The sequence below is a fragment of the Choloepus didactylus genome, chromosome 10, assembly GCF_015220235.1.
Source record: "Choloepus didactylus isolate mChoDid1 chromosome 10, mChoDid1.pri, whole genome shotgun sequence".
NCBI lineage: Eukaryota > Metazoa > Chordata > Mammalia > Pilosa > Megalonychidae > Choloepus > Choloepus didactylus.
Window position 1 is genome coordinate 65731038 of NC_051316.1, and position 23336 is coordinate 65754373.

Sequence of the window (23336 nt, forward strand, 5' to 3'; positions counted from 1 at the left end):
CCCTTGTCTGGGTCAGAGTGCTGTGAATTGAAAATGACTGAGGCTTTCTCCACTGAGCCACTTGGGTTGAGAGAGAGAAAGCAGGACAGAAAGTCCCCTTTCAGGGCCAGTCCACAGCCCCTCCCAGTTTCACCCGTCAGCCAGAGATAGCGCCTGGTCCTGGGCTCCCCCTCTCAGGACGGACAAGTCTTCTGTCTCTTCAAGGTCAGTTGTCACTAAAAACCTCTGTCTGCTTTTTGGGGATTTGCAGCTTGTATTGAGCAGTCCACATTTGTTAATGAAAACCCCAGTTGAAGCTGGACTGAGGTATATTTGCTTGTTCAGAGAGTGCTGCCTTTTACTACAGCAAGGTTTTGTAGTTTGCGCTGCCGTTGGGGGAGGATGCTTCCAGCTCGGGTCCACAGTTTTTACTTACAGATTTTATGCTGTGATCTCAGGCATTCCTTCCAATCTAGGTTGGTGTACGATGTGTGGACCATCACGGTTGTCCCCCAGCAGTTATTCCAGATTATTTACTAGTTGTTCCTGGTTGTTTATTAGTTGTTCATTAGGGGGACTAACTAACTTCCACTCCTCTCTATGTTGCCATCTTGATTGCTTTCCTCTCCTTCACTTTTGAAGATGATTTTGCTGGATGTAGAAATCTGAGTTGTTGGGTTTTTCTTTCAACACTTTAGATATTTCACTCTATTCTCTTCTTGCTTGCTTGGTTTCTGATGAGAAGTATTGTTACTCTGTAAGTAAGGTGTTTTCCTCCCTGTGCTCTGGTGCCTTTCATGATTTTCTCCTTCTCTTTGGTTTTATACAAGTTGAATAATGAAGTATCTACATTTGTTTTTTTGAATGATTTATCCTGTTTCACCTTTTCTGATTTTCCTAGATGTGGAGATTATAGTAGCAATTTTGGGAAATTCTCAGACATTTTTACTTAAAATTTTTGTGCTCTTTTCTTTCTTCTCCTCTGGTATTCAAATTATGTGTAATTTACACCTTTTGATATTGTTACTGTGTTTTATGTTTAATGCTTGTTACAACTATGGTCAAAGGCTTCAAACTTCTTTAGTGTCCTTGTTTTTGTCTCCCTCTTGGTTTTTGGGCTTACCTATGTACTTCTCAGAGAGCATCTGTGTTTTATAGCCCTTTTTGGTTGTAATCCGCTGTCATTATACTACATCCATGTTGATGAGGTTGTAAGGTGTGAGGGAGAAGGGAGCATTCTATAAACTTCTGATTAAATCTCTGTCTTTAGTTGGCTTGTGTCTCAAGGCTGTGACCTTCACAAATGTTTCTCCTGCATTCTACTCCCTTCTCTGGATGTCCTATTCCCATCTATTTTTTCAAAGCCCTTAGCCCTATTGACTATTTCTTTTTCCATCCTCCTTAAATGAAACAGGAAGGATGGAGAGTGCTGGAGAGAAGAAGAATTACCTTCCTTTAATGGGATAAGATTTCAGAATTGAGCCCTGGCATAGTCTTTACCCTGCAGAATAGGCCTTTGTTATCAAGAATGCTCTTGGCTTATGTTACAGTGATTACTCTTCCCTTCTACTTGCCAGAGCCATGAGAGAATTTTTCTTGGATCTTCACAATGAAAACCTGTGGTGGAGTTAATGGAGGGAAAGCCGATGAAAGTTTGGGCTTCTCCTTGTGATTCACTCTCATACTAGTCCACACTAAACTTCAGCACTTCATCAAAATTATCATTTAAGTGTTCCTATGAATTTATGGGTGCAATAGGTGCAGTAGCTTCTGGCCAGGTAAGCAGATCTTATCTGTGTCTCTCTGGATGCCCTTGTCTCTCCACATTTTAGAGTAGTGGTTTGCCCTGTGACCTCAGTTCTCTAAGCTCAAGAAAGTCATTGGTTTTTAGTTTTTCTAAGTCTTTTCTTTTTCTAAGGACAGGAGTGATGACTTCCAAGCTCTTTACATATCAGAGCTGAAACTGGAAGTCCTGATTTGAATTTTGAAAGGTAATTTTGCTGGATATAGAATTCTAGAATGGTGTCGTTCCATTGTCTTTTGGTTTGCCTAGTTCTTATGTGAAGTCTATGTATTCTTATGTTTTTTTCACTTGTTTTAATGTGTGATATGGCTTTCTTGGCATTCATTGAGCTTTTTTGATTCTTGAGTTAACAGCTATAAATTATGCATGTGTAAAATTGCAGTGATGGCACAAAAATGGGAAATGACAAATTCTCCCTGAGGCAATGGTTATAGCAGGTTTCACAGAGGAATAAAATGCTTGCCTTATAGAATAATTATGATTTTGCTAGGTAGAAAGGACTAGAGGAAAATTGTTAGATATGCCTGATGGATAGAGTACAAAGGAGGCAGTGTTGATATGGCTTTGAATTGAAAGTGTAGGTTAAGAAAGAAAAATGTTGATTGTAGTACCTTTTAAGAATTGAACAAAAGCTATTGTAGCTTAAGTATAATTGGTGAGTTTGAAAAATTCTATAGTAATAGTAGCTAATACTGATTATAGGCTTATAATATGTGAGGTACAATTCTGGGTGACAGGAAATTCAAATAACTTTTCCAAGGTCATTTAACTGTAAACTCTCCAGATATTTGAACCTGTGTTGTTTGGCTCCAGAGCTTATGTTCTTATCTAGTACACAAATTGTATTTAACAATCATACTATATTGACCATAAAGTTGTAGAATTAGGAAGGGTCAAGATGTAGGACATAAATAGTTCAGGTTTTATCCTAAATGCAGTGGGAAACCATTAACGAGTTTTGAAACGGAGAGTGACAACTTCCAATTTATATTATAAGAAGGTATCTTTGGCTGCTGTATGGTAAATGGATTGGCTGGAGATATTGTGTATGAGTTTGCTTATGTTCAGGGGCCAGTTACCTGTTTATGTGGTTGAACATCATGCAGTTCCTCTCCTTGTTTTCATTGGATGTGGAATGAGTAGGTATTGAGATATTGTTTTAACCTCTCTTAGCTCACAACATGGGCGAGCCCACTGTACCCCTTGTTAAAAGTATTTTCATGTGGAATAGCCATGTTTTCTCCCCATTGTTTTTCTGCTTAAATTGTTTGGGGCTAAAATCTCAAATTACTTTTTCTACTAATAAAGGTTAGTTGCAGTGGTTTTGGCTAGCACTGAGTGAATAAGAATGTTGGGAACTCATATAAGATTATAGATGCACTTCTCCCTTGATTCTGCTGGGTTATGAAATAATTGTAAGACTTCAGTAGATCTCAAAGTGCAGGACAGGAGTCATGCTTAGCATTGTTCACCAAATTGTGAACTTACTCCTCAGCTGTGTACCTTTGTGATTTGATCTTGTCTTCTAAAATGACTAGCATGAACTTGGTATTATTAAATATATTATTAGGCACTGTTGGAGCAGTGTATTTTAAAGTTGCTTTAGAGTGGGGGAAATGAAATTTAGGAGTTGAGTGAAATATTTAATGTGACAGGTTTTGAAGTGGCCATGTTGATTTGGGGTCCAACCAACCAACCAAATCAGAGATTAAAGTAGTAAGGTTTGATCTTTATTACAAGCCTTGTAGAAGCCTCCCTTGAAAACAGGGCCAAAGTGAAGTATGATGAACAAAATAATATTGGGGGGCAGGGAGTGGGTGGAGTAGGGAGTGTCAGGGGTGGAAGCATAATGTAAAATTAAAACAAAAAGCCCAACAAATCACTATTCTAAATGTGGCAAAAGTTGAGGAAAAGACAAACCTATAAGGAACATACAGCAAAGGTGGTGGTGTCAAATAAGCCACTATATTGAAATGAATCTTAATGAGGGATATATTCTAGGTTTTTAAACTAGCCTTGAGGATTCCTATCCAGTTATCCAGCACAGACATTATAGTTTAAAAGCAAATTAGTAGATGGTCTATCAGGATTGAAAAGGGTTTTGTGAGTTTAAAAACAGTAGAAGAAATGAAAAGAAGAAGTAGATGATCACTAAATTTTGTTTCTGGACACATACACAAACTTAATTCATAAACAAACAAAATAAAAATTCAGGTGAAAATTTGAAATTATATGTTAGCTACAAATGATAGGCACAGGTCATATATTTTTAATATAAAAATAGTATCATAAATTGATACGAAACAATATGTAAAATGGCAGATACACATAAATGATGGACAATGACAAGAAATAGAAGGGAGGTAAATTTCTGAAAGTATGTTTAATTTCACTATAAATTAAAAAAAAAACATAAAAGCCTAGTTAAAAATAGTGGGCGGTCATTATGCATTAAATGTTCTATTAATGTATGGCAAATAGAAAATACCAAAATGAATATAGCAGGAGAAAGTGCAAACATGTCAGTTGTCATAATACATATGTTTGTAAATATGTGTTGTGTTGTCTACATGCAGAGAGCTGAACATGGCTGGAGAAAAGCTCTCAGTCATGATGACTGGTTATATGCAAATTTGTGATCACTAACTTCAAGTGACCCTTAGTATTGAATGATAACCATCCTATTTTTCCCTGGCCTGCTCACTCTCCCAGTATATTAGAAAACTATTTTATATCTTCTTTCTCCTCAAAATTCCCCACTTCTTTTCCCAGCCTTACTCTAAACTTGGGATACCCTTGCTTTCTATATTACTGAGGAAAAAAAAAAAAACTCTTAGAATAAAATTGTACCCCTTCCTATAACCATATCTACCACTATATCGGAATCTGTTCTCATATGTTTTCTTTTTATTTCTTTGGAAGAACTGTTTATTTCCTGTCTGTAAGGTCAAAGAAACTGAATGCATTGAGGCTTTTTCCTTCTTGTGTTAAAGACCCAAAGATGTCATTCTGTAATTCTCTCTTCTCTTCTGCATCTTCTGCATCTCTCACTTTCCTGGATCATTCCTTTCACCATATACAAATGTTACCTCTCATCTTGCACAATTATCTTTTGATCTCATATTTCCCTTGAATTGCTATCACATATCTTTGATCCTCTTCACAGCAAAATTCCTCTGAAGAATAGTCTTGACTTCCTATGTCCAATTTTTTTTCTCTTTCTTCCACTCACCCTACTTAGGCTTCCATAACTACATTCCAAAATAGCTCTTGCCAAGAATACTAGTGACTCACCTCAACATTGCTAAATCCAGTGGTCAGTTCTCAGTCTGTATCTTCTTTAAGTGTTTGCACTTGACATAGTTGATCATTTCTTTCTTCTAGAAATACTTTGTTCACTTACCTTTCTTTCTTGACTCTCCTCTTAAAATTAATGATGTATCCTTTGCTAGTTTTTCTTCATCTACTAACATCTAAATTTTGGAGTGCCCCAAGTCTCAGTCCTCAGACTTTATTCAGAATCACTGTCAAGGTGATTCCATCTACTCTTATGGTTTTATATATATTTAGATGACTCCTAGTTATGTCTTCAGCCTTGACTTCTTTACTGATTCCATACTTTTTTGTCTGACTGCCTCCTTCTGTTGAATGTTGATTTAGATGCTCAAATTAAACATGTCCAAACCCCAAATCCAAATACTCCCCAATGTCAGATAATGTCTACTTCCATGCTTCACCCTAGGATCTGTCCTTAAACCACCAGCCATATGATCCTTTTAAAATGTTTGTAATATGTTATTTCTCTGTTCAAAACTATCATTTCTCTTCTCATTTCACTCAGAGTTGAATCCAGTGTCCCTAGGGCCTAGAAGGGCATATATTATTCTATCCCCAATGATCTGTCCTCAGCTACTATTCTCCCCTTTGTCTGCTTTACCATAGATGCACTTATTTCTCTGCTATTCTTTGAACACACCAATTATACTCTTGCCTCAAGATCTGTGTAGTTTGTAGTGGCCCTCAGATCTGCATGACTCTTACTTCCCTCCTTCAATTAGCCGTTAAAATATCACCTTTTAAGAGAGTATTCTTTAACTATCCTATAGAAAATAGCAACAACATTCCTTTCACTCTCCAGTCCTCTAAGAGTAGGTAGGCATCCTTTTTTCTCTTATCCTAGTTTATTGTTAATTCATTACTTATAATCATTTGCCATGTTATGCCTTTAACTTACATACCATGTGTTTTTAGAATTCTTGCACTAGAATGTGTAATTCCATTAGGGCAGCCCCTTGGTTTATTTTGATCATTGCAGTATCCCTAGCCTTATAACAGTGCATGTCATATAGTAGGGGCTCAATTAATAAATGAATGGATAAAAATGTTAGATATGACTTTATTTTTATTTATTCTGGTGGGTATTCAAAGTACTCTTTCAATTTGAGGTCTTTAATTTGAAAATATTCTCAGCAGTTACCTCCTGAAATATCACTTTATTTTTTATCCCATTATCATCTACTCTTGCAACTCATTAGCATATGTTGGCGTTTCTCAGTGAAACCTACATATCAACTGTATTATCATATTTTTAACCTCATTTTCATGCAGAGTTCTGGATGAATCCCAACTATCTTCCATTTCACTAGTTCTCTTTTTGTGTCCAGTTTTGAGCTTATCCCATTTATTTGCTTTTTGATTCATTGGTTGCAATTTTCATTTTCAATGTTTTTAATAGATTTTTTAGATCCACCTATTGCTTTATTTCTTGTTTTTGTTTTTAATATTAGTCATTATTTTATGCCTTTGAGGGATCTAAAGGTACTTGTTTTAAAGTCTTTTTCAATATGTTCAGTTATTTTCATTTTGTGTAGACTGATTGCATCTTCTTATTCTTTAGTTAGTTCAGGCATGCATGTGTCTATGTGTGTGTGTGTTTTCTTCGTGTGTTTTGGATTTTTCTGTTATGGAGTCACATCTTGAATGGGAGGGTAGTTATTATTTTCCTTCTCCACTTTCCTCACTGCCCTTCCTCTTTCTCTAACCCCATTTTCTTCCTAGAAATTTTGTGGTAGACATTAAATTGTCACCCCACCCCCAAATTAGTTTTACATTGGTAGCTTGGGACTCTTAGCTGACAGTGACATAAAGGATTTGCCATATTTAGTGTTTGAGCTGCAGAGTGTCTTAGTTCAGCTCCTGAGTGGAGTGCTAAAACTATAAATTTTTGTCTTTTAGACTTTCATATAAGTCATAGTTCCAGACAAGTTTTGGCAGATGCTTTTTCCAGCCTCCTCTCAAGAGCTGGGAGACCTACTCTAATAGTTGGGTTCATACAATGATCCTGGCTCTGGTTCTCCTCATTGAGCAGGGAACTTTTATGCCTTATTATCCCCAGGAGCCAAACTCTTCACCACCTCAGCTTGCATCTAGATCTGGAGCACAGCCGACAGCAACTTCATACCTGTTTACAGCTTTGTATTTCCATTTAGTTTGTGATCCTTGGAGATGTGGCTATGTCTCCTTATTTTTTTTTCTTTTATATTTTTCTGTCAATACTATAAATTTAGAGAAGAGAGGAAGCCTCAAAGTGTGAATTGTTATTCCAACTTGCTGGAAGTCTAATTTAAATATTTTTATGTTCTATTATGTTTTCTGAATGTGCCTGTTATAAACAATGGTATGTTTTTCTGAAATTCTGTCCCTTCATTCTGTTATTCCTTTGTGCCTTGAAGGGATTAGATGGTAGGTTCTTTGCTTCATTTAATTTTTCTTAAGTGAGAATTATTTCTCTTTTCCTTATCTCTACATTCTGTGATTCATGGATGATTAAGGTAAAGAGTTTTATTTGTTTTTCACATTAAAAAATTAAAACAAAAATTAAATCAGTGTCTGTCTTAGTTTGCCAGGGCTGCTGAAACATCACAGACTAGTATACTTAAAACAACAGGAATTTTTTGTCTCACAATTTTGGAGTCTAGGAGTCCAAAAGCAAGGTATTGACAGGACTATACTTTCTCTAAAGTCTGTATCATTCTGGTGGTGGCTGGCCAGCAATCCATAACTCAATTTCTGCTTCTCTCCCATGGCCATCTATTTCCTTCCATTTCCTGTCTTAACTGTGCCCATATATCCTGTGCTCATAAGAACTCAAATAATGTCAGATTAATGCCCACCCTGATTCAGTGTGGCCTCACCTTAACTAATAACATCTTTAACGATCTTATTTAAAAATGGGTTTATGTTTATCAAGACCAGGAGTTAGGACTTGAGCATATCTCTGGGGAGGATATGATTCAATCCATAACTATCCAATAAAATTTCCCCCATTCGTGATGTAAATTGACCAGCAGCAGAAGTATAATCTCTGCATGCCTTTGTTCCTTTCCTTCCTTTTTCTTTTTAAAGCTGTATTTATTTATTTTCGGAAGATAGTAGCTACAACTAATGTGATTTTCTGTTAGCTGGAGTTATTAAACAAAACTAATTGCCAGAGAACTATGCTTTGATTATATAATCACCATTTAGTAAAGTTAGTAATAGTCTCAGAAACTAGACATTTATAGGTAAGGTATCAGGAATTCTAGTCTTGGGATGTTGATTGTTGGTAAATCTGTGGCCTTTTCTCTGTTGAGATTCTTGTGAAAGAGTAAATAATTTCTTCTTTATAAACATTTGTATATAAGATGTTTATATTAACAAGAACATATTTTTAAACTTATTTTTAAATTGCTTTAAAAGTGGTGGCATTATGGTGTTTGCAATCAAGATAAAACCATGTTTTATGTATTTTTTTTTCTTAAATCATGAACATAAATCTGGATACTAAACTGTTCTTTTAGTATGAAGTTGTCTTCATTGTCGGCAGTTGCAGGTTGTTGTCACTTGCCATATGGTTCCTGATTAATTCTGAAAGGGCTGTCAACCTCAGATAATTTAATTTTCTGTATTTTACAATGACATTCATTATCAGGATGTGAAAATTTAAAGTATTAGCTATAAATTATGACTAACAATCTGTCAATATATATTTTTTCTTTTTAGAGAAAAACAGAAATCTGAAGCTAAAGACAGAAAAGTTCTAGAAATTTTGCAAGTCAAGGATGCCAAGATACAAGAATTAGAACAGGTTGGTGTTATAACACAAAAATATAAAAAATTGCACATTTGTTTCAGGTAGTAGATCTTTAAAATTATTTAAAATTATTTTTTCAATAATATTCATTAAGAATACCAGAGCCATTATATTAAAGTGGTGTTATCTTGAAATCACTACAGTCAGATTATTTGTCATTATTATTCTTTGCTTATAGCATATTATTTGTTTTCTGAATAGGCTATACTCATTATACATTAAAACTTTCTAAATTAAGGAATGTTACAGTTTTACAATAGGAAGTAGCAATTATTGTTTTGTTACATTTTGCCTTTTTTATTAGCAGTTATTCAGTTCTGAAATGTGTTAATTTTCCTTTTTAGAAAAATCATAAAGTAACGAGATTCTGTTTGATCTTATTGAAATTTTTATTTTCAAATTAGTAAATTCTGTGGCAGATTGAATTTTATGTACTCCAGGAAAACATGTTCTTAATGTTAATCCATTCCTGTGGATATGAAACCATTGTAAAAAGGACCTTTTAAGGAAGTTATTTTTAGTTAAGGTATGGACACCTGATTCAGGATAGTTCTTAATCTTTTTACTGGAGGCCTTTTAGAGAAGGCCACAGAAAAAAACCATGGAAGCAGCCACTGGAAATCAATGGAGCCTGGAAGAGAAAGGTAAAGACGCTGCCATGTGCATGGCCATGTGACGGAAAAGCCAAAAAACCCCAAAGATTGCAGCCAGCTAGAAGATACTGACCCAGGGAGAAAGCAGAACTTCTAGTTTCTGAAATTGTGAGGCAATGAATTCCGGTTGTTAATCCAGCCCGTCTTATGTCATTTGTTTTAGCTGACAGGAAAGTAGTACACAGTCCTATCTTTTCCGTTTAATCAGTAAATTTTATGATTGCATATAATCAGTATTTTGCCACTGCAAAAATTCCATGGGGACAGTGCATACAGGAACTATTTTCAAGAGATAGCATTTTAGAGGTAGAGGAGAAAGAAATTTATTATAAAAATGTTCTATACCATTATATAATATTTACATTCATTCTATACCCATTTATTCATTATGGGCTAAATTCCCTAATTGTTATGGGTTAAATGGCAACTATTAAGCTTTCGATTTTTTAATCCATTTTCCTTCCTTATCAATTAAAAGATTGTTAGAACTTTGATCTTAAGGTCTGTTATTGCTATAAAGTGTTTTACAAAAGGACTAAAAGTGGAAGTTAACTTAGGTAAACTATTGAATTTATAGCTTAGATACTATAACTTATTTTTTCCATTTCATAAATCCATGTTAACCCATTCTAAAATGGAATATAGATTCCTATATGACATACAAATTTGAAATTGATACTTTATCTAAAGTTGTGTTTTTCCTTATAGAAAAATGTTGCAATTGGTTCTGTAATGACAAAATTTTATAGAAGTAACATTTCAGTTTGTTTGTTCTGAAAAAAAAACCAACAATAGACAATTATATTTGCTACCACAGTATAGAACAATATCAAAGCATATTCTGAGATAGAGAAGTATTGTTCATATGTCTGGTGTATTTATTAGGCTAGGCTAAGCTGCTATTGTAGTTTCTCCTTTGTATTTTATTTTTTATTCTTCATTTTTTTTTTCCTCTCCTTTCTATGTGGAAGAAATGGAAATGTCATACAGATTGTGGTGGTAAATGTGTAACTATGTGATTATACCATTTTCTGGTTTGCTAATGCTGCTGTTTTGCAAAACACCAGAAATGGATTGGCTTTTATAAAGGGGTTATTTGGTTACAAAGTTACAATCTTAAGGCCATAAAGTGTCCAAGGTAAGGCATTAACAATAGGGTAACTTCACTGAAGGATGGCCATTGGTGTCTGGAAAACTTGTTAGCTTGGAAGGCACGTGGCTGGTGTCCGCTTGCTCCTAGGTTGTGTTTTAAAATGATGTTCTCCAAAATGTTGCTCTTGGGGCATTTTGTCCTCTCTTAGTTGCAGCTCTTCTTCAAAATGTCACTCTCAGTTGCTCTGAGGTCCCTCTTTTTGTGAGCTCTTTTAGTAGGACTCCAGTGAACTAATCAAGACCCACCCTGACTGGGTGGGGCCACATTTCCATAGAAACATTCAATCAAGAGGTCACATCCTAATCAAAGGTATCACCGTTGGGTGGGTCACATCTCCATAGAAACACTCATTCAGAAGGTTCCAACCTAATCAACACTAATATTTCTGCCCCCACAAAATTGCATCAAAGATAATGGCATTTGGGGGGACATAATATATCCAGACTGACAAATACCAGGCACTATTGATTGTTTCCTTAGGATGGATTGTATGGTGCGTGAATAAAACTTTAAAAGATAAACAGAAAGATATAAGTGATGGAGAAAATGTGGAGAGAGAGATATACCTATTTACTGTTGGTAGGGAAGTAGAATGGTGTAGCCCAGCTGGAGGGTAGTGTGGTGGTTCCACAGGAGGCTAAGTATAGGGCACATGGTCCTGCCACCCTGTTATTAGGTATATACTTGGAAGAACTGAAAGCAGGGAGACAAATGGACATTTGTACATTGGTGTTTATTGCAGCAGTATTCACAATGTACAATGGATGGAGGTAGCCTAAGGGTACATTGACTGATCAGAAGGGTGAACTATGTTGTATGCATACAATGGAATTAAGCAGCTGCAAGAAGAAATGATGTTGTGAGGCATGGAACTAGGTGAATGAAACTTGAGGACAGTATGTTGAGTGAAATGAGCCATAAACAAAAAGACAAATATTATAACGCCTCACTAATATGGATGAAATATAATGTGCAAACTCTGAGAACTGAATTCAAGAACATAGGCTATCAGGGGAACGCTTATTGTAAATGCTCCTAGGTTGTAAGCTCTTACAGCAGTCACATCTATTCCTGAGTTGTTATGGTTATTTCCAAATTCTGAGATGCTGGGCTCTTTTATACTGGTTGTTCCCGGAACTTTGGGTAGCTGTGTGACACTTGAGACTCAGAACTAGAGTTCTGCATCTGTGAAAGTCAGCAATACCCCATGCAGCAACTGTTTAAAAAACTGAAAAAGAGATCAGACTTCAATTAGAGGTATGAATGAAGCTGACCTGGTTAGAACTAAGGCAAATCAGACTAAAGGGTAAAGGATGGTATTGACGGTGTTATAAAACTTCAACTTCTTTGTGAGACCACAGGATGAGATGTTTATTTGGTGCAAAATTTGTATTTTCTATAGCACACTGTCTAATTTAACTTGTATGGACAGTTCATTTGAACACCATAACTACATGGAACTTTGAATAGGGAGTGAGATCATGTTGGTTTGTATATATTACTATGATGCCCCGATACATCCCAAAGTAATTTAGGCAGAAAATAAAGTTTTGCAAAGCCCCCTTGAGGGACTGGGAAGTAATGTGGAAATAGTAAAACTTCCCTGCCTGAGGAATTCCTGATATTCTTGCAAGAATCTGGGACTACCAATTTAATAGGCTAAGCCCTCAATCTTGGAGCTTGCCTTTATGAAACTTATTTCCGCAAAGGAGAAGCTAAGCCTACATATAATTACGTCTAAGTGTCACCCCCGGAGAACCTCATTTTTTACTCAGATGTGGCATCTCTCTCTAAGCCAACCCTGCAGGTAAACTCACTGCTTTCCCTCTTATGTGGGACATGACTCCCAGGAGTGTATATCTCCCTGGCAATGTGGGCCATGACTCCCAGGGATGACCCTGGCCCTGGCATCATGGGATTGAGAAAGCTTTCTTGGACCAAAAGGGGGAAGAGAAATGAAACAAAATAAAGTCTCAGTGACTGTGAGATTTCAAATGGAGTCGAGAGGTCATTCTGGAGGTTATTCTTATGCATTATGTAGTTTTTAGTGTATTAGAATAGCTAGAAGGAAATACCTAAAACTGTTGAACTGCAACCCAATAGCCTTGATTCTTGAAGATGATTGTATAACTATATAGCTTTTACGCTGTGACTGGGTAATTGTGAAAACCTCGCAACTGACACTTCCTTTATCCAGTGTAAGGACAGATGAGTAACAAAACAAAGACAATAAATAAATACATAATAGGGAGGGATAAGGGGTATGGGATGTTTTGGGTGTTTTTTTTTAAATTTTTATTCTAATTTTGAGGTTTTTTTTGGTGTAATGAAAATGTTCAAAATTGATTGTGGTGATGAATGTACACCTATATGATGATACTGTGAACCATCGATTGTACTCTTTGGATCATTTTGTGATATATAACTATATCTCGATAAAATTGGATAAACAAAACAAAACAAAACCCTCTTCAGGGATGTGGTTTCCAAATATTTTCTCCCATTGAGAAGTTTGTCTTTTCACTTTTTTGATAAAATCCTTTGATGCATAAAAGTAATTTTGATGAGATCCTGTTTATTTTTTTCTTTTGTTGCTTGTTCTTTGGGTGTAATATCTGAGAAACCATTGCCTAACACAAGATCCTGAAGATGCTTCCCTACATTTTCTTCTTGGAGTTTTATAGTCCTGCTTCTTGTATTTAAGTCTTCAATCCATTTTGAGTTAACTTCTGTCTGTGGTGTGAAATAGTGGTCCTCCTCCATTCTTTTGCATTTGGATATCCTGTTCTCCCAGCACCATTTTTTGAGGAGACTATTCTTTCCCAGTTGAGTTGACTTGGCAACCTTGTTCAAAATTAATTGGCCATAGATGTGAGGGTCTATTTCTGAACTCTGAGTTTGATTCCGTTGGTCTATATGTCTGCCCTTGTGCCAGTACAATGCTGTTTTGACCACTGTAGCTTTGTCATGAGATTTAAAGTCAGGAAATGAGTCCTCCAACTTTGTTCTTTTTCATGATGTTTTGGCTATTCAGGGCCCATTACTCTTCCAAATAAATTTGATAATTGTGTTTTTCATTTCTGTAAAGGAGGCTGTTAGAATTTTGATTGAGATTGCATGAATCTGTAAATCATTCTGGGTAGAATTGATATATTAATATTTAGTCTTCCAATCCATGCGCATAGAATGTTCTTCCATTTATTTAGATCTTCTTTGATTTCTTTTAGCAAAGTTTTGTAGTTTTCTGTGTATAGGTTCTTTACGTACTTGGTTAGATTTATCCCTAGGTATTTAACTCTTTTAATTGCTATAGTAAATGGATATTTTTTCTTGATTTCCTCCTCAGATTGCTCATTAGTAGTGTATAGAAACACTACTGATTTTCATGTGTTGATCTTGTACCCCACCACTTTGCTGAGTTCGTTTGTTAGTTCTAGTAGCTTTGTTGTTGATGTTTCAGGACTTTCTATATATAAGATCATGTCATTTGTAAACAGTGAAAGTTTTACTTCTTCCTTTCCAGTTTGGATGCCTTTTATTTCTTTTTCTTGCCTTAGTGCTCAGGCTAGATCTTCCAGCACACTGTTGAATAACAGTGATAACAGTGATGACAGTGGGTATCCTTTTCTTGTTCCAGATCTTAGAAGGAAACCAACCATTCAGTCTTTCACCATTGAGTATGATGATAGATGTGGGTGTTTCATATATGCCCTTTATCATTTTGAGGAAGTTTCCTTCTATTCCTATTTTTATATATGTTTTTATCAAGAAAGGTTGCTGGATTATGTCAAATGTCTTTTTTCCGTTAATTGAGATGGTCATGATTTTTTCCCCTTCCTTTTGTTAATATGGTGTATTACATTATTTAATTTTCTTATGTTGAACTACCCTTGCATGCCTGGGATAAAACCCTCATGATAAAGGTGTATAATTCTTTTAATGTACTTTTAGATTCGATTTGCTAGTACTTTGATGAAGATTTTTATGTCTATGTTCGTAAGAGAAATTGTCTGTAATTTTCATTTCTTGTAGTATCTTTATCTGGCTTTGGTATTAGGGTGATGCTGGCCTCATAGAATGAGTTAGGTAGTGTTCCCTCCTCTTCAGTCTTTTAGAGGAGTTTGAGTAGGATTGGAGTTAAGTCTTGGAATATTTTGTAGAATTCTCCTGTAAAGCCTTCTGGTCCTGGGCTTTTGTTTGTTAGGAGCTTTTGATAACTGATTCAGTCTCTTTGCTTGTAATTATTATGTTGAGGTCTTTTATTTATTGTAGACTCATTACAGTTGTTCATGGGTTTCTAGGAAATTGTCCATTTCATCTAGGTTGTCTAATTTGTTGGCATATAGTTGTTCATACTATCCTTTTGTGTTCCTTTTTATTTTTGTGGGGTCACTAGTAATGTCCCCCCCTCATTTCTGATTTTATTTATTTCAGAGTTCTCCCTTGTTTTCTTTGTCAGTCTAGCTAAAGGTTTGTAAATTGTATTGATATTTTCAAAAAACCAACTTTTGATTTTCTTAATTCTATTTTTTTTTCTCAATTTCATTTATTTCTGCTTTAACCTTTGTTTTTTCTTTCCTTCTGCTTTCTTTGGGGTTACTTTGCTGTTCTTTTTCTACTTCCTTCAGATGTGTAGTTGGGTCATTGATTATATATAGTTCTCAGCCCTGCCTTTGCTGCATCCCATAAGTTTTGATATGTTGTGTTCTTGTTTTCATTTGTATCAAGATATTTACTGATTTCCTATGCTATTTCTTCTTTGACCCACTTATTGTTTGAGAATGTCATTAAACTTCCATATATTTGTGGATTTTTTGGTTCTCTGCTTGTTATTGATCCCCAGCTTCATTCCATTATGGTCAGAGAAGATACTTGGTATGGTTCCAGTGTTTCTAAATTTATTGAGACTTGTTTTGTGACCCAACATGATGTCTATACTGGAGAATGATCCATGCACACTTGAAAAGAATGTATATCCTGCTGCTTTGGGGTGCAGTGTTCTTATGTGTCTGTTAGGTCTAGTTCATGTATCGTATTATTCAAGTTCTCTGTTTCCTTATTGATCTTCAGTCAAGATAGTCTGTCTATTGGTGAGATTGGTATATTGAAGTATCCAAGTATTATTGTAGAGTTGTCTATTTCTTCCTTTAGTTTTGCCAGTGTTTGTCTTATGTATTTTGGCTACTGTCTTTAGGTGCATAAGTATTTATGAATGCAATATCTTTTTGGTGGACTGACCCTTTTATCAATATATGGTGTCCTTCTTTTTCTCTTACAACAGCTTTGGCTTATAGTCTATTTTGTCCAATATTAGTATAGCTATTACAGCTGTTTTTTGGCTACTATTTGCAAGGATTATCTTTTTCCATCCTTTCATTTTCATCCTACTATGTCTTTGAGTCTAAGGTTAGTCTCTTGAAAACAACATTTAGTTGGATCATGTTTTTTTTTTTTAACCCATTTTGCCAATCTGTGTCTTTTTTGGGGGGAGTTTAATCCTTTAATATTCAGTGTTATTACTGACAAGGAAGTACTTACAGCCATTTTGTCCTTTGGTTTTTATATGTAATATCTTTTTTGTCTCTTTTTCCTTTATTGCAGCCTCATTTTCTGTATAGTTGATCTCTTGTAATGTATCTGACTGTGCCAGTTTGGATATATTATGTCCCTCCAAAACCCACGTTTTAATCCAATATTGTGGGATATTTGGATTAGGTTGTTTCCATGGAGATATGACTCACCTAACTGTGGGTAATACCTTTGATTATATTTTTTTCATGAAAGTTGTGGCCCAGCCCATTCAGCATGGATCTTGATTAGTTTACTGGAGTCTTTTAAAAAGAGCCCACAGGCCCAGATGCTTGCTGATGCTGACACTTAGAGATGCTTGGAGATGCAGACAGAGGGACGTTTGGAGAGTTTGCCCCGGGATATGCTAAGACAGGATCCCCAGCACTTAGTGAGAGACATCCTGGGAGAAAGAACCAAGAACGCACAGGACCTGAGAGAGACATTTTGGAGAAAGCAGTTTTGGGACACAACCTGGGATCAGCTGATGCCAGCCACGTACTTTTCCAGCTAACAGAGGTTTTCTAGACGTCATCAGCCATCCTTCGGTGAAGTTATCTTGTTTATGCCTGAGTGTGGACATTTTTATGGCCTTAAAACTGTAAATTTGTAACTTAATAAATTCCCTTTATAAAAGCCAGTCCAGTTCTGGTGTTTTGCATAACGGCAGCATTAGCGAACCAGAACACTGATCCCTTTCTCATTGCTGTTTCTATATATTTTTAAAATATCTTTTTTCTTTGTGGTTCCTCTTGGGTGTGTATTATACAACATTTATCTATAACCTACTAATTTGAAAAGATACTGATTTAGTTTCAACAGCATACATGTTTTCTTCCACATTCCTCTTTTTCTTTCTTATGTTGTTTTTCATGTCATTTATCAGGAAATAAACCTTTTTCTTGTTCAGTTGTATTCTGACTCTTAAAGGGATTAATAAATAGAGTGACATATTGAGAATACAGTGCTCTTGGGTTTTTCATTTATCCTTTTAATTGCCTTTGCTGAAGATCTTCTTTTTTACACTACTCCAAGCAACTCTGTTTTGTCTTTTCCTTCAACCTAAAGACCTCCCTGTAGTAATTCTTGTAGGGCAGGTCTTTTGTTGATGATCTCTTTAGTTCCTCTTTATTCATATATATATTAAACTCTCATTTTTGAAGACAGTTTTGCTGGATAGAGAATTTTTGTCTAGCAGTTTTTCTTTTTTGGTATCTTAAATATCTCATACCACTGCTTCTTGCCTGCAGGGTTTCTGTTGAGAAATCGGCACTTAGTGTTATTGAGGGTCCCTTGTATGTTATGAATTGCTTTTCTCTTGCTGCTTTCAGAATTCTCTATTTTTCGCATTTGACATTCTGATTAGTATGTATCTTAGAGTAGGTCTATTAGGATTTATTCTGTTTGGAGTATTTTGTGTTTCTTGGACATGTATATTTATGTCTTTCATAAGAGTAGGGAAATTTTTGGCTTTTATTTCCTCAAATATACTTTCTGCTCCCTTTCCTTTCTCTTGTTCTTCTGAGACACCCATGTTGCGTATATCCTTATACTTCATGCTTTCACTTATATCCCTGAGATCCTGTTCAATTTTTTTGCTATTCTTTTCTCTCTATTTTCTTTTGATTGTATGATTTTGATTGTCCTGTCTTTTCGTTCACCAATTCTTTCTTCCTCCTGTTCAAATCCCCTATAATTTTAGTTACATTTCTTTTTAAACACTCGAATTCTTCTTTATGGTTACACATTGCCTTCTTAATATACTTTAACTCAATATCCACTGTTATTTTATTTCTCTCCATATTTTCTTTCATCTCCTTGAACTTATTTAGGAGATTTGTTTGAACTTCTTTGATTAGTTGTTTCAAATTCTGTGTCTTCTCTGAAATTTTAATTTGTTTTCTTGACTGAGCATATTTTCCTATTTCTTAATATGGCTTGTAATTTTTCCTGATGTCTTGGCATCTGATTATTTTCATGTGTTAACTCTGAAGGTCAGTTTTTCCCTCTTGCCTATGGCTTTATTGTTGACCGGCTTTGTGTTAATGCACTCCTTTGATGCTTGGTCTAGCTTATTCTGGACATCTAGAGCAGCCTGTGTTTGTTTATATTTTCTCAGCTGTTCTTTATCTGTTTCTTATCCTGGGTATGCAGTACAATTTTTAAGATTGCACTTTTTGTGCAGTCATCTCACCTACAGGAGAATTCCTCTTCTGGAAGTCTTGAAATGTTCTGTTTGTTTTTGTATAGACTTTTCTCCTCAGCTCCTGTGATTTGTTTAAATTCTCTCCCTCATTCATTCCCTTTTCATTATGCTTTTCAGTTCTGGGACCTGTCCTGTCTTACAGCAGTTAAGTACCCCCCCACACACACACCCTTTTTTTCAGTGTGTGAGGCTTTTTTTTGTTTCTGGTTTCTTCTCTGCCAGGGTATCTACCCTTGGAGAGCCAGGTGGGGTGAATAAAGAAAATCCTTTTTGTGTTTAGGTGGTCCAGCAAATAGAGACTTAATTGAGTGTGTGCCCCTCTTGCCAACAGTTCTACCATGGGCTTTTTTTTCCTTGGGGGCAATTTTATATGTGGTACTTCTCAGCTGCTTGTGTTCTACGCTGGGTCTCTGAGTACTTGGAGCCCTGTTCCTGCATATGCTTAGGTTCTAACTTGCTGCTGGGAGTGGGTCTATAGTCTGCATCCACGACCAGAGTGACTCTTAAGCTGCAAGGGACCGAGTGAGGCGGATGGTTCCAGACTGCCAAGTCCAGGACATGAATCTCGCATCTGATTTTGGTTTTTCTTTTTCTTTTCCTTTTTCTTTGATTCAGCATTTGTGGAATCCTTTTCCAGTCTCTCTCTTATTTCAGAGTTCCAAGTAAGTGTGATTTGTCCTTTTAGTAGTCGATTCTGAGTAGAGACTTTATCAGCGGATGTATGATGTCATCATGTTGATGATGTCTCTCCTCAATATTATTTAGTTGTGAATATTTTCTATTTCCTTTGTGATTTAGTCTTTGTTGCATAATGTGCTGCCTTATGTACTCCAGAAAACCATGTTTATAACCTTAATCCATTCCTTTGGGTCTGAACCCATTGTAAATAGGTCATTTGATGAGATTACTTCAGTTAGTGTGTGCGTCAACAGAATTAGGATGGATCTTAATCCTATTACTGGATGCTCTATAGAGATGGCCATAGAAATAGAGGCCATGGGGACCAGCCAGAAACTAAAAGTCATTGGAACCCAAAAGAGAAAGAAGATGCTTACACATCAATTGCCACGTGACAGAAAAACCAGGAACTAAGGCTTGCCAGCAGCCAGCCCCAGAATGCCACATTCTTTGGGAAGAAAGCATTGCTTCGCTGATGCCTCAGTTTTAGACTTCCCCTAGCTTCAAAACTGTGAGCCAATAAGTTCCAATTGTTTAAAGCAATCCATTGTATGGTATTTGTTTTAGCATCTTGGAAACTAGGTCACATGGATTATTTGGAAGTATAAGTTCAAATTTTTGATGATTTTTATATATCTTACTGTTATTGATTTCTGTTTTAATTTCATTTGATCAGATAACATAGTGTTTTCAGTCCTTTTAATTTATTGAGACTTGTTTATGGTCAGCATATGGGCTATCTTGATGAATGTATCATGTCAGTTTGAAAAGAATGTATTCAGCTGTTATTGAATGTAGTGTTCTGTTGACATTAATAAGGTCATGGTGCTTGTTAGTATTCAGATCTTCAGTTTCTTTCTTGACTTTTTGTCTAGTTATTTTGTCAGTTGTTGAAGTGGGTATTAAAATCTCCTAGTATGTTTGTGAAATTGTCTATTTCTACATTTAATTCCGTCATTTTTTTTGTATCATATATTTTGAGGCAATTAGGTACAAACACATTTATGATGCTTTCCTGATTAATTTTATTATTGTGAAGCATTCCTCCCAATTTTTGCTAATAGTCTATATTCGGGTTGATTTTATCTGGTATTACTATATCCATTTCATCCTTCATTTTAAAAAATATTATTTTGGTAATATATCTATAATGTTAAATTTGCCATGCTAACCATTTTTAACTGTACAATACAGTGACATTAATTACAATGTTGTGCTACTGTTACCACCATCCATTACCAAAACCTTTTCATCACCCCAAACAGAAACTCTGTACCCATTGAGCAATAACTACTCATTCTCTTATCCTCCTAGTCCTGGTAATTCCAGATATTTCATGTCAGAGGAATCACACAGTATTTGTCCTTTTGTGTCTAGCCTTTTCACTTAGCATTATTTTTTTTTAATTTTAGCAGCTTATGCCTTCATATTAGAAGAGGAATCTCCTGAGTTTTTATTGTTTCACTGACTAATATTAAAAAGCTGTTAGTGTTCAAGAGTAACAAATTAAGAATGAGAATTTATTTAGATTGAGTCTTAACTCTGTATCTAGTCAAATTATTAGAAAGCTATACACAGACTTTATTTTTTTAGCTGTTTTCAAGAGCTAAACTGTCCCGAGAGAGCTGAACAGCCAAGTGTCAAAAGTATCCAACTGGCACAAGCCAAAATGAAACAGTTAAGACTTTAGTCATTTACTATGATAATATATGGAAGAGGTTAAATTGAAGAAGGTGCCAGTTCCCCCTTTGTCCCACTTTCTGCCATGGAACTGCCCACTAGGCTATGGTCAGTTGGACCAGCACAGACTTGGGGAAGTCTTACTGCTGAGGAAGCCCTGAACAAAAGGCTTGTGCAGTTCTATGGAACCAGGGTAAGGAGAGGGGCAGGAAGAGTGCTAGGTGTAGAAAAGTACTGAGTACTGAGTCAGGTAGAAAACATTGTCTTCAAGGTCTTCCCTATCCCTCTAATATAGAGATTTTAGTGAGGGCATCTGAGGAAGGCCTCAATTCAAACCCCTCAATGGGTAGGCAGCTGGACTAGGAATGGCTAAGTATGATTGGCTATGGAACCCTGAGTTCTTAACTGTAATGACTGCAACCATCTTCATAGACTGTAGTGCTCTGGTGTGGGGAGGACAGATTTCCCTTGTGAAGCCAGCCAGGTAAACCCTTTGTAATTGCCTATGGTCAGGCCTGACAGATCACACTTAGGGTTTTGACCAGGAGCTGGACTCCTCAGCTGTTTGCAAAAAACTTGCATAGAAGTGCAGTCTAATGTTACGGAATATTTTATTGACAGCCATCAGTGTAATGAACTGCCATTCAACTTCTTTTGGTGAGATTATACTTGAGCTTTGTCACTGTTAATTATAAAAAAGTCAGGTAACAAATACCCCTTCTAGTATTGCATTAGATAACATGACTCTTCTGGTAACCTAGTATGTTACTTTTAATTAGATGATGATTGCTTTTTAACATTATATTTCCCTTTTTCTTTATGTTCTAGGAAGCTCAGAAAGAAGTTTTATTCTCAGTGGCAATTAGTTCTCTTATCCCTTTCTCTATTTTCTGTTTACCATTGTTTTGCTTGTTGTGGTTTCATTGCTGCTTTGTTTTTTTTATTAAAACTTTCAAGTCTAATTCGAAAATAGGTAAGTATAAATAATAAATTAACTATTCTAAAGTATTGCTTGGTGGAGTTTTAGATCTTATGCTGCTGCTTTTTTTTTTTCCTGCTTCGTACTCACTATCATTCTCTTCTTACTCTATAGACTTCTCTTGACCGTGATGTGAATTATTTATTTCATGGCTTATCCATAATAAATTATTTGCTCCAGACATACTTTCTTCTGTCACTCTTTATGCCCCTCTTTATGCTTTATGATTCCTCGGGGTTCTAGTTTGCCTATTTTAATATTAACTCAAAGCACACAATTAAGAATATACTCTATCCAGAGAAGTTTCTTGAAAAAGTTTCATATAGCTAAATTGTTAAATTAATTTTAACTGTACATACCTATGCTGTCATTATCTAGAGATTAGTGACAGTATATTTTATTAGGAAATTATGTTGAAATTATACAAAATTATACAAATTTGGTGGGTTTAATTAATCAGTGCTCTTCTTTGGGGAATGCATCTTTGTCTAATTTAATATTCTAATGATTGTACAATATAATATCAAATTTGTCAAACTAATTCTTAATATGATAATTTTGACTAGCCATTTTCCCCTTTGATGCTTTTTTATATGCAAATTAGATATTTGTTTTTTTTTTCTTGTGGATTACTAAGTTCACTCATGCCAAAATTTAAGTAAATCTTATTAAATGGCTTGCTATTGGTACCATTTAAATTGTCAGTTCTTTTTAAGTTTCACTCACAGTTATATGGGCAAACCCTTCTAAAACTTAAATCAGTTAGTTCTGTGTTCTTGGCTTCCTAAAATCTACATCTCTAGCATAGATGAGGGATGCTCAAGTTTTATCATTTCTCCTTTCAAAGGACAGACCTATGGGTATTTTATTAATAGTGTTAATGTTCACATGTCTATTAGTCTGGGTTCTCCTGAGAAACAGAACTGACAGGAGAGAGAGAGGGAGGGAGGGAGGGAGGAAGTCTCCTTTGTTGATTGTAGATGTAATCAGCAATAGATAAAATCAACTGACTAATGATTTAAATCCATGAAATACCTCACACTAACAATCAGGCTAGTGCTTGTTTGATCAAACAACTGAACAGCATAACCTAGCCAAGTTGACTCATGAAATTAACTATAGTAACAAGACTGAATTTATCATTTGGTTTAACAGTAGTCTTTGCTATTTATAATAAAGGTAAAAATATGATTATTTATATCTAATGTAAACTTAGTAATATTTCAGTGTAATAAAAACTCCAGATTAAACAATGCAACAAATTTAAGAACTATTTAACTTAGTGTGTCTGCTAGTTTCATAAGTTCATTCTTATGGGCATACCTCTTACTAAGATTTGTGTGCATCACTTTGGTATTTTCTGTTCTATTCTACTTTTTAAAGATGCTGATTGTTATGACTAAATTAATTTTTTATAACCCATCAATAGATTATAGTTTGAAATATACTGCCCTTCAGAAATTCTTGCTATGTGTATCTGGAGACATGTTTAAGATTGTTTACA

The 23336-nt window shown here is 35.5% G+C and overlaps 1 protein-coding gene across 1 annotated transcript in view; it reads left to right on the forward strand.

Annotated features, from left to right (window-relative positions):
* Positions 1-23336, forward strand: part of CNTLN (centlein) — a 421047-nt gene that overhangs the window by 80396 nt on the left and 317315 nt on the right. The window contains 1 exon segment of the mRNA XM_037797049.1: positions 8825-8909. Within this exon segment, the coding sequence (XP_037652977.1) occupies positions 8825-8909 (85 nt within the window).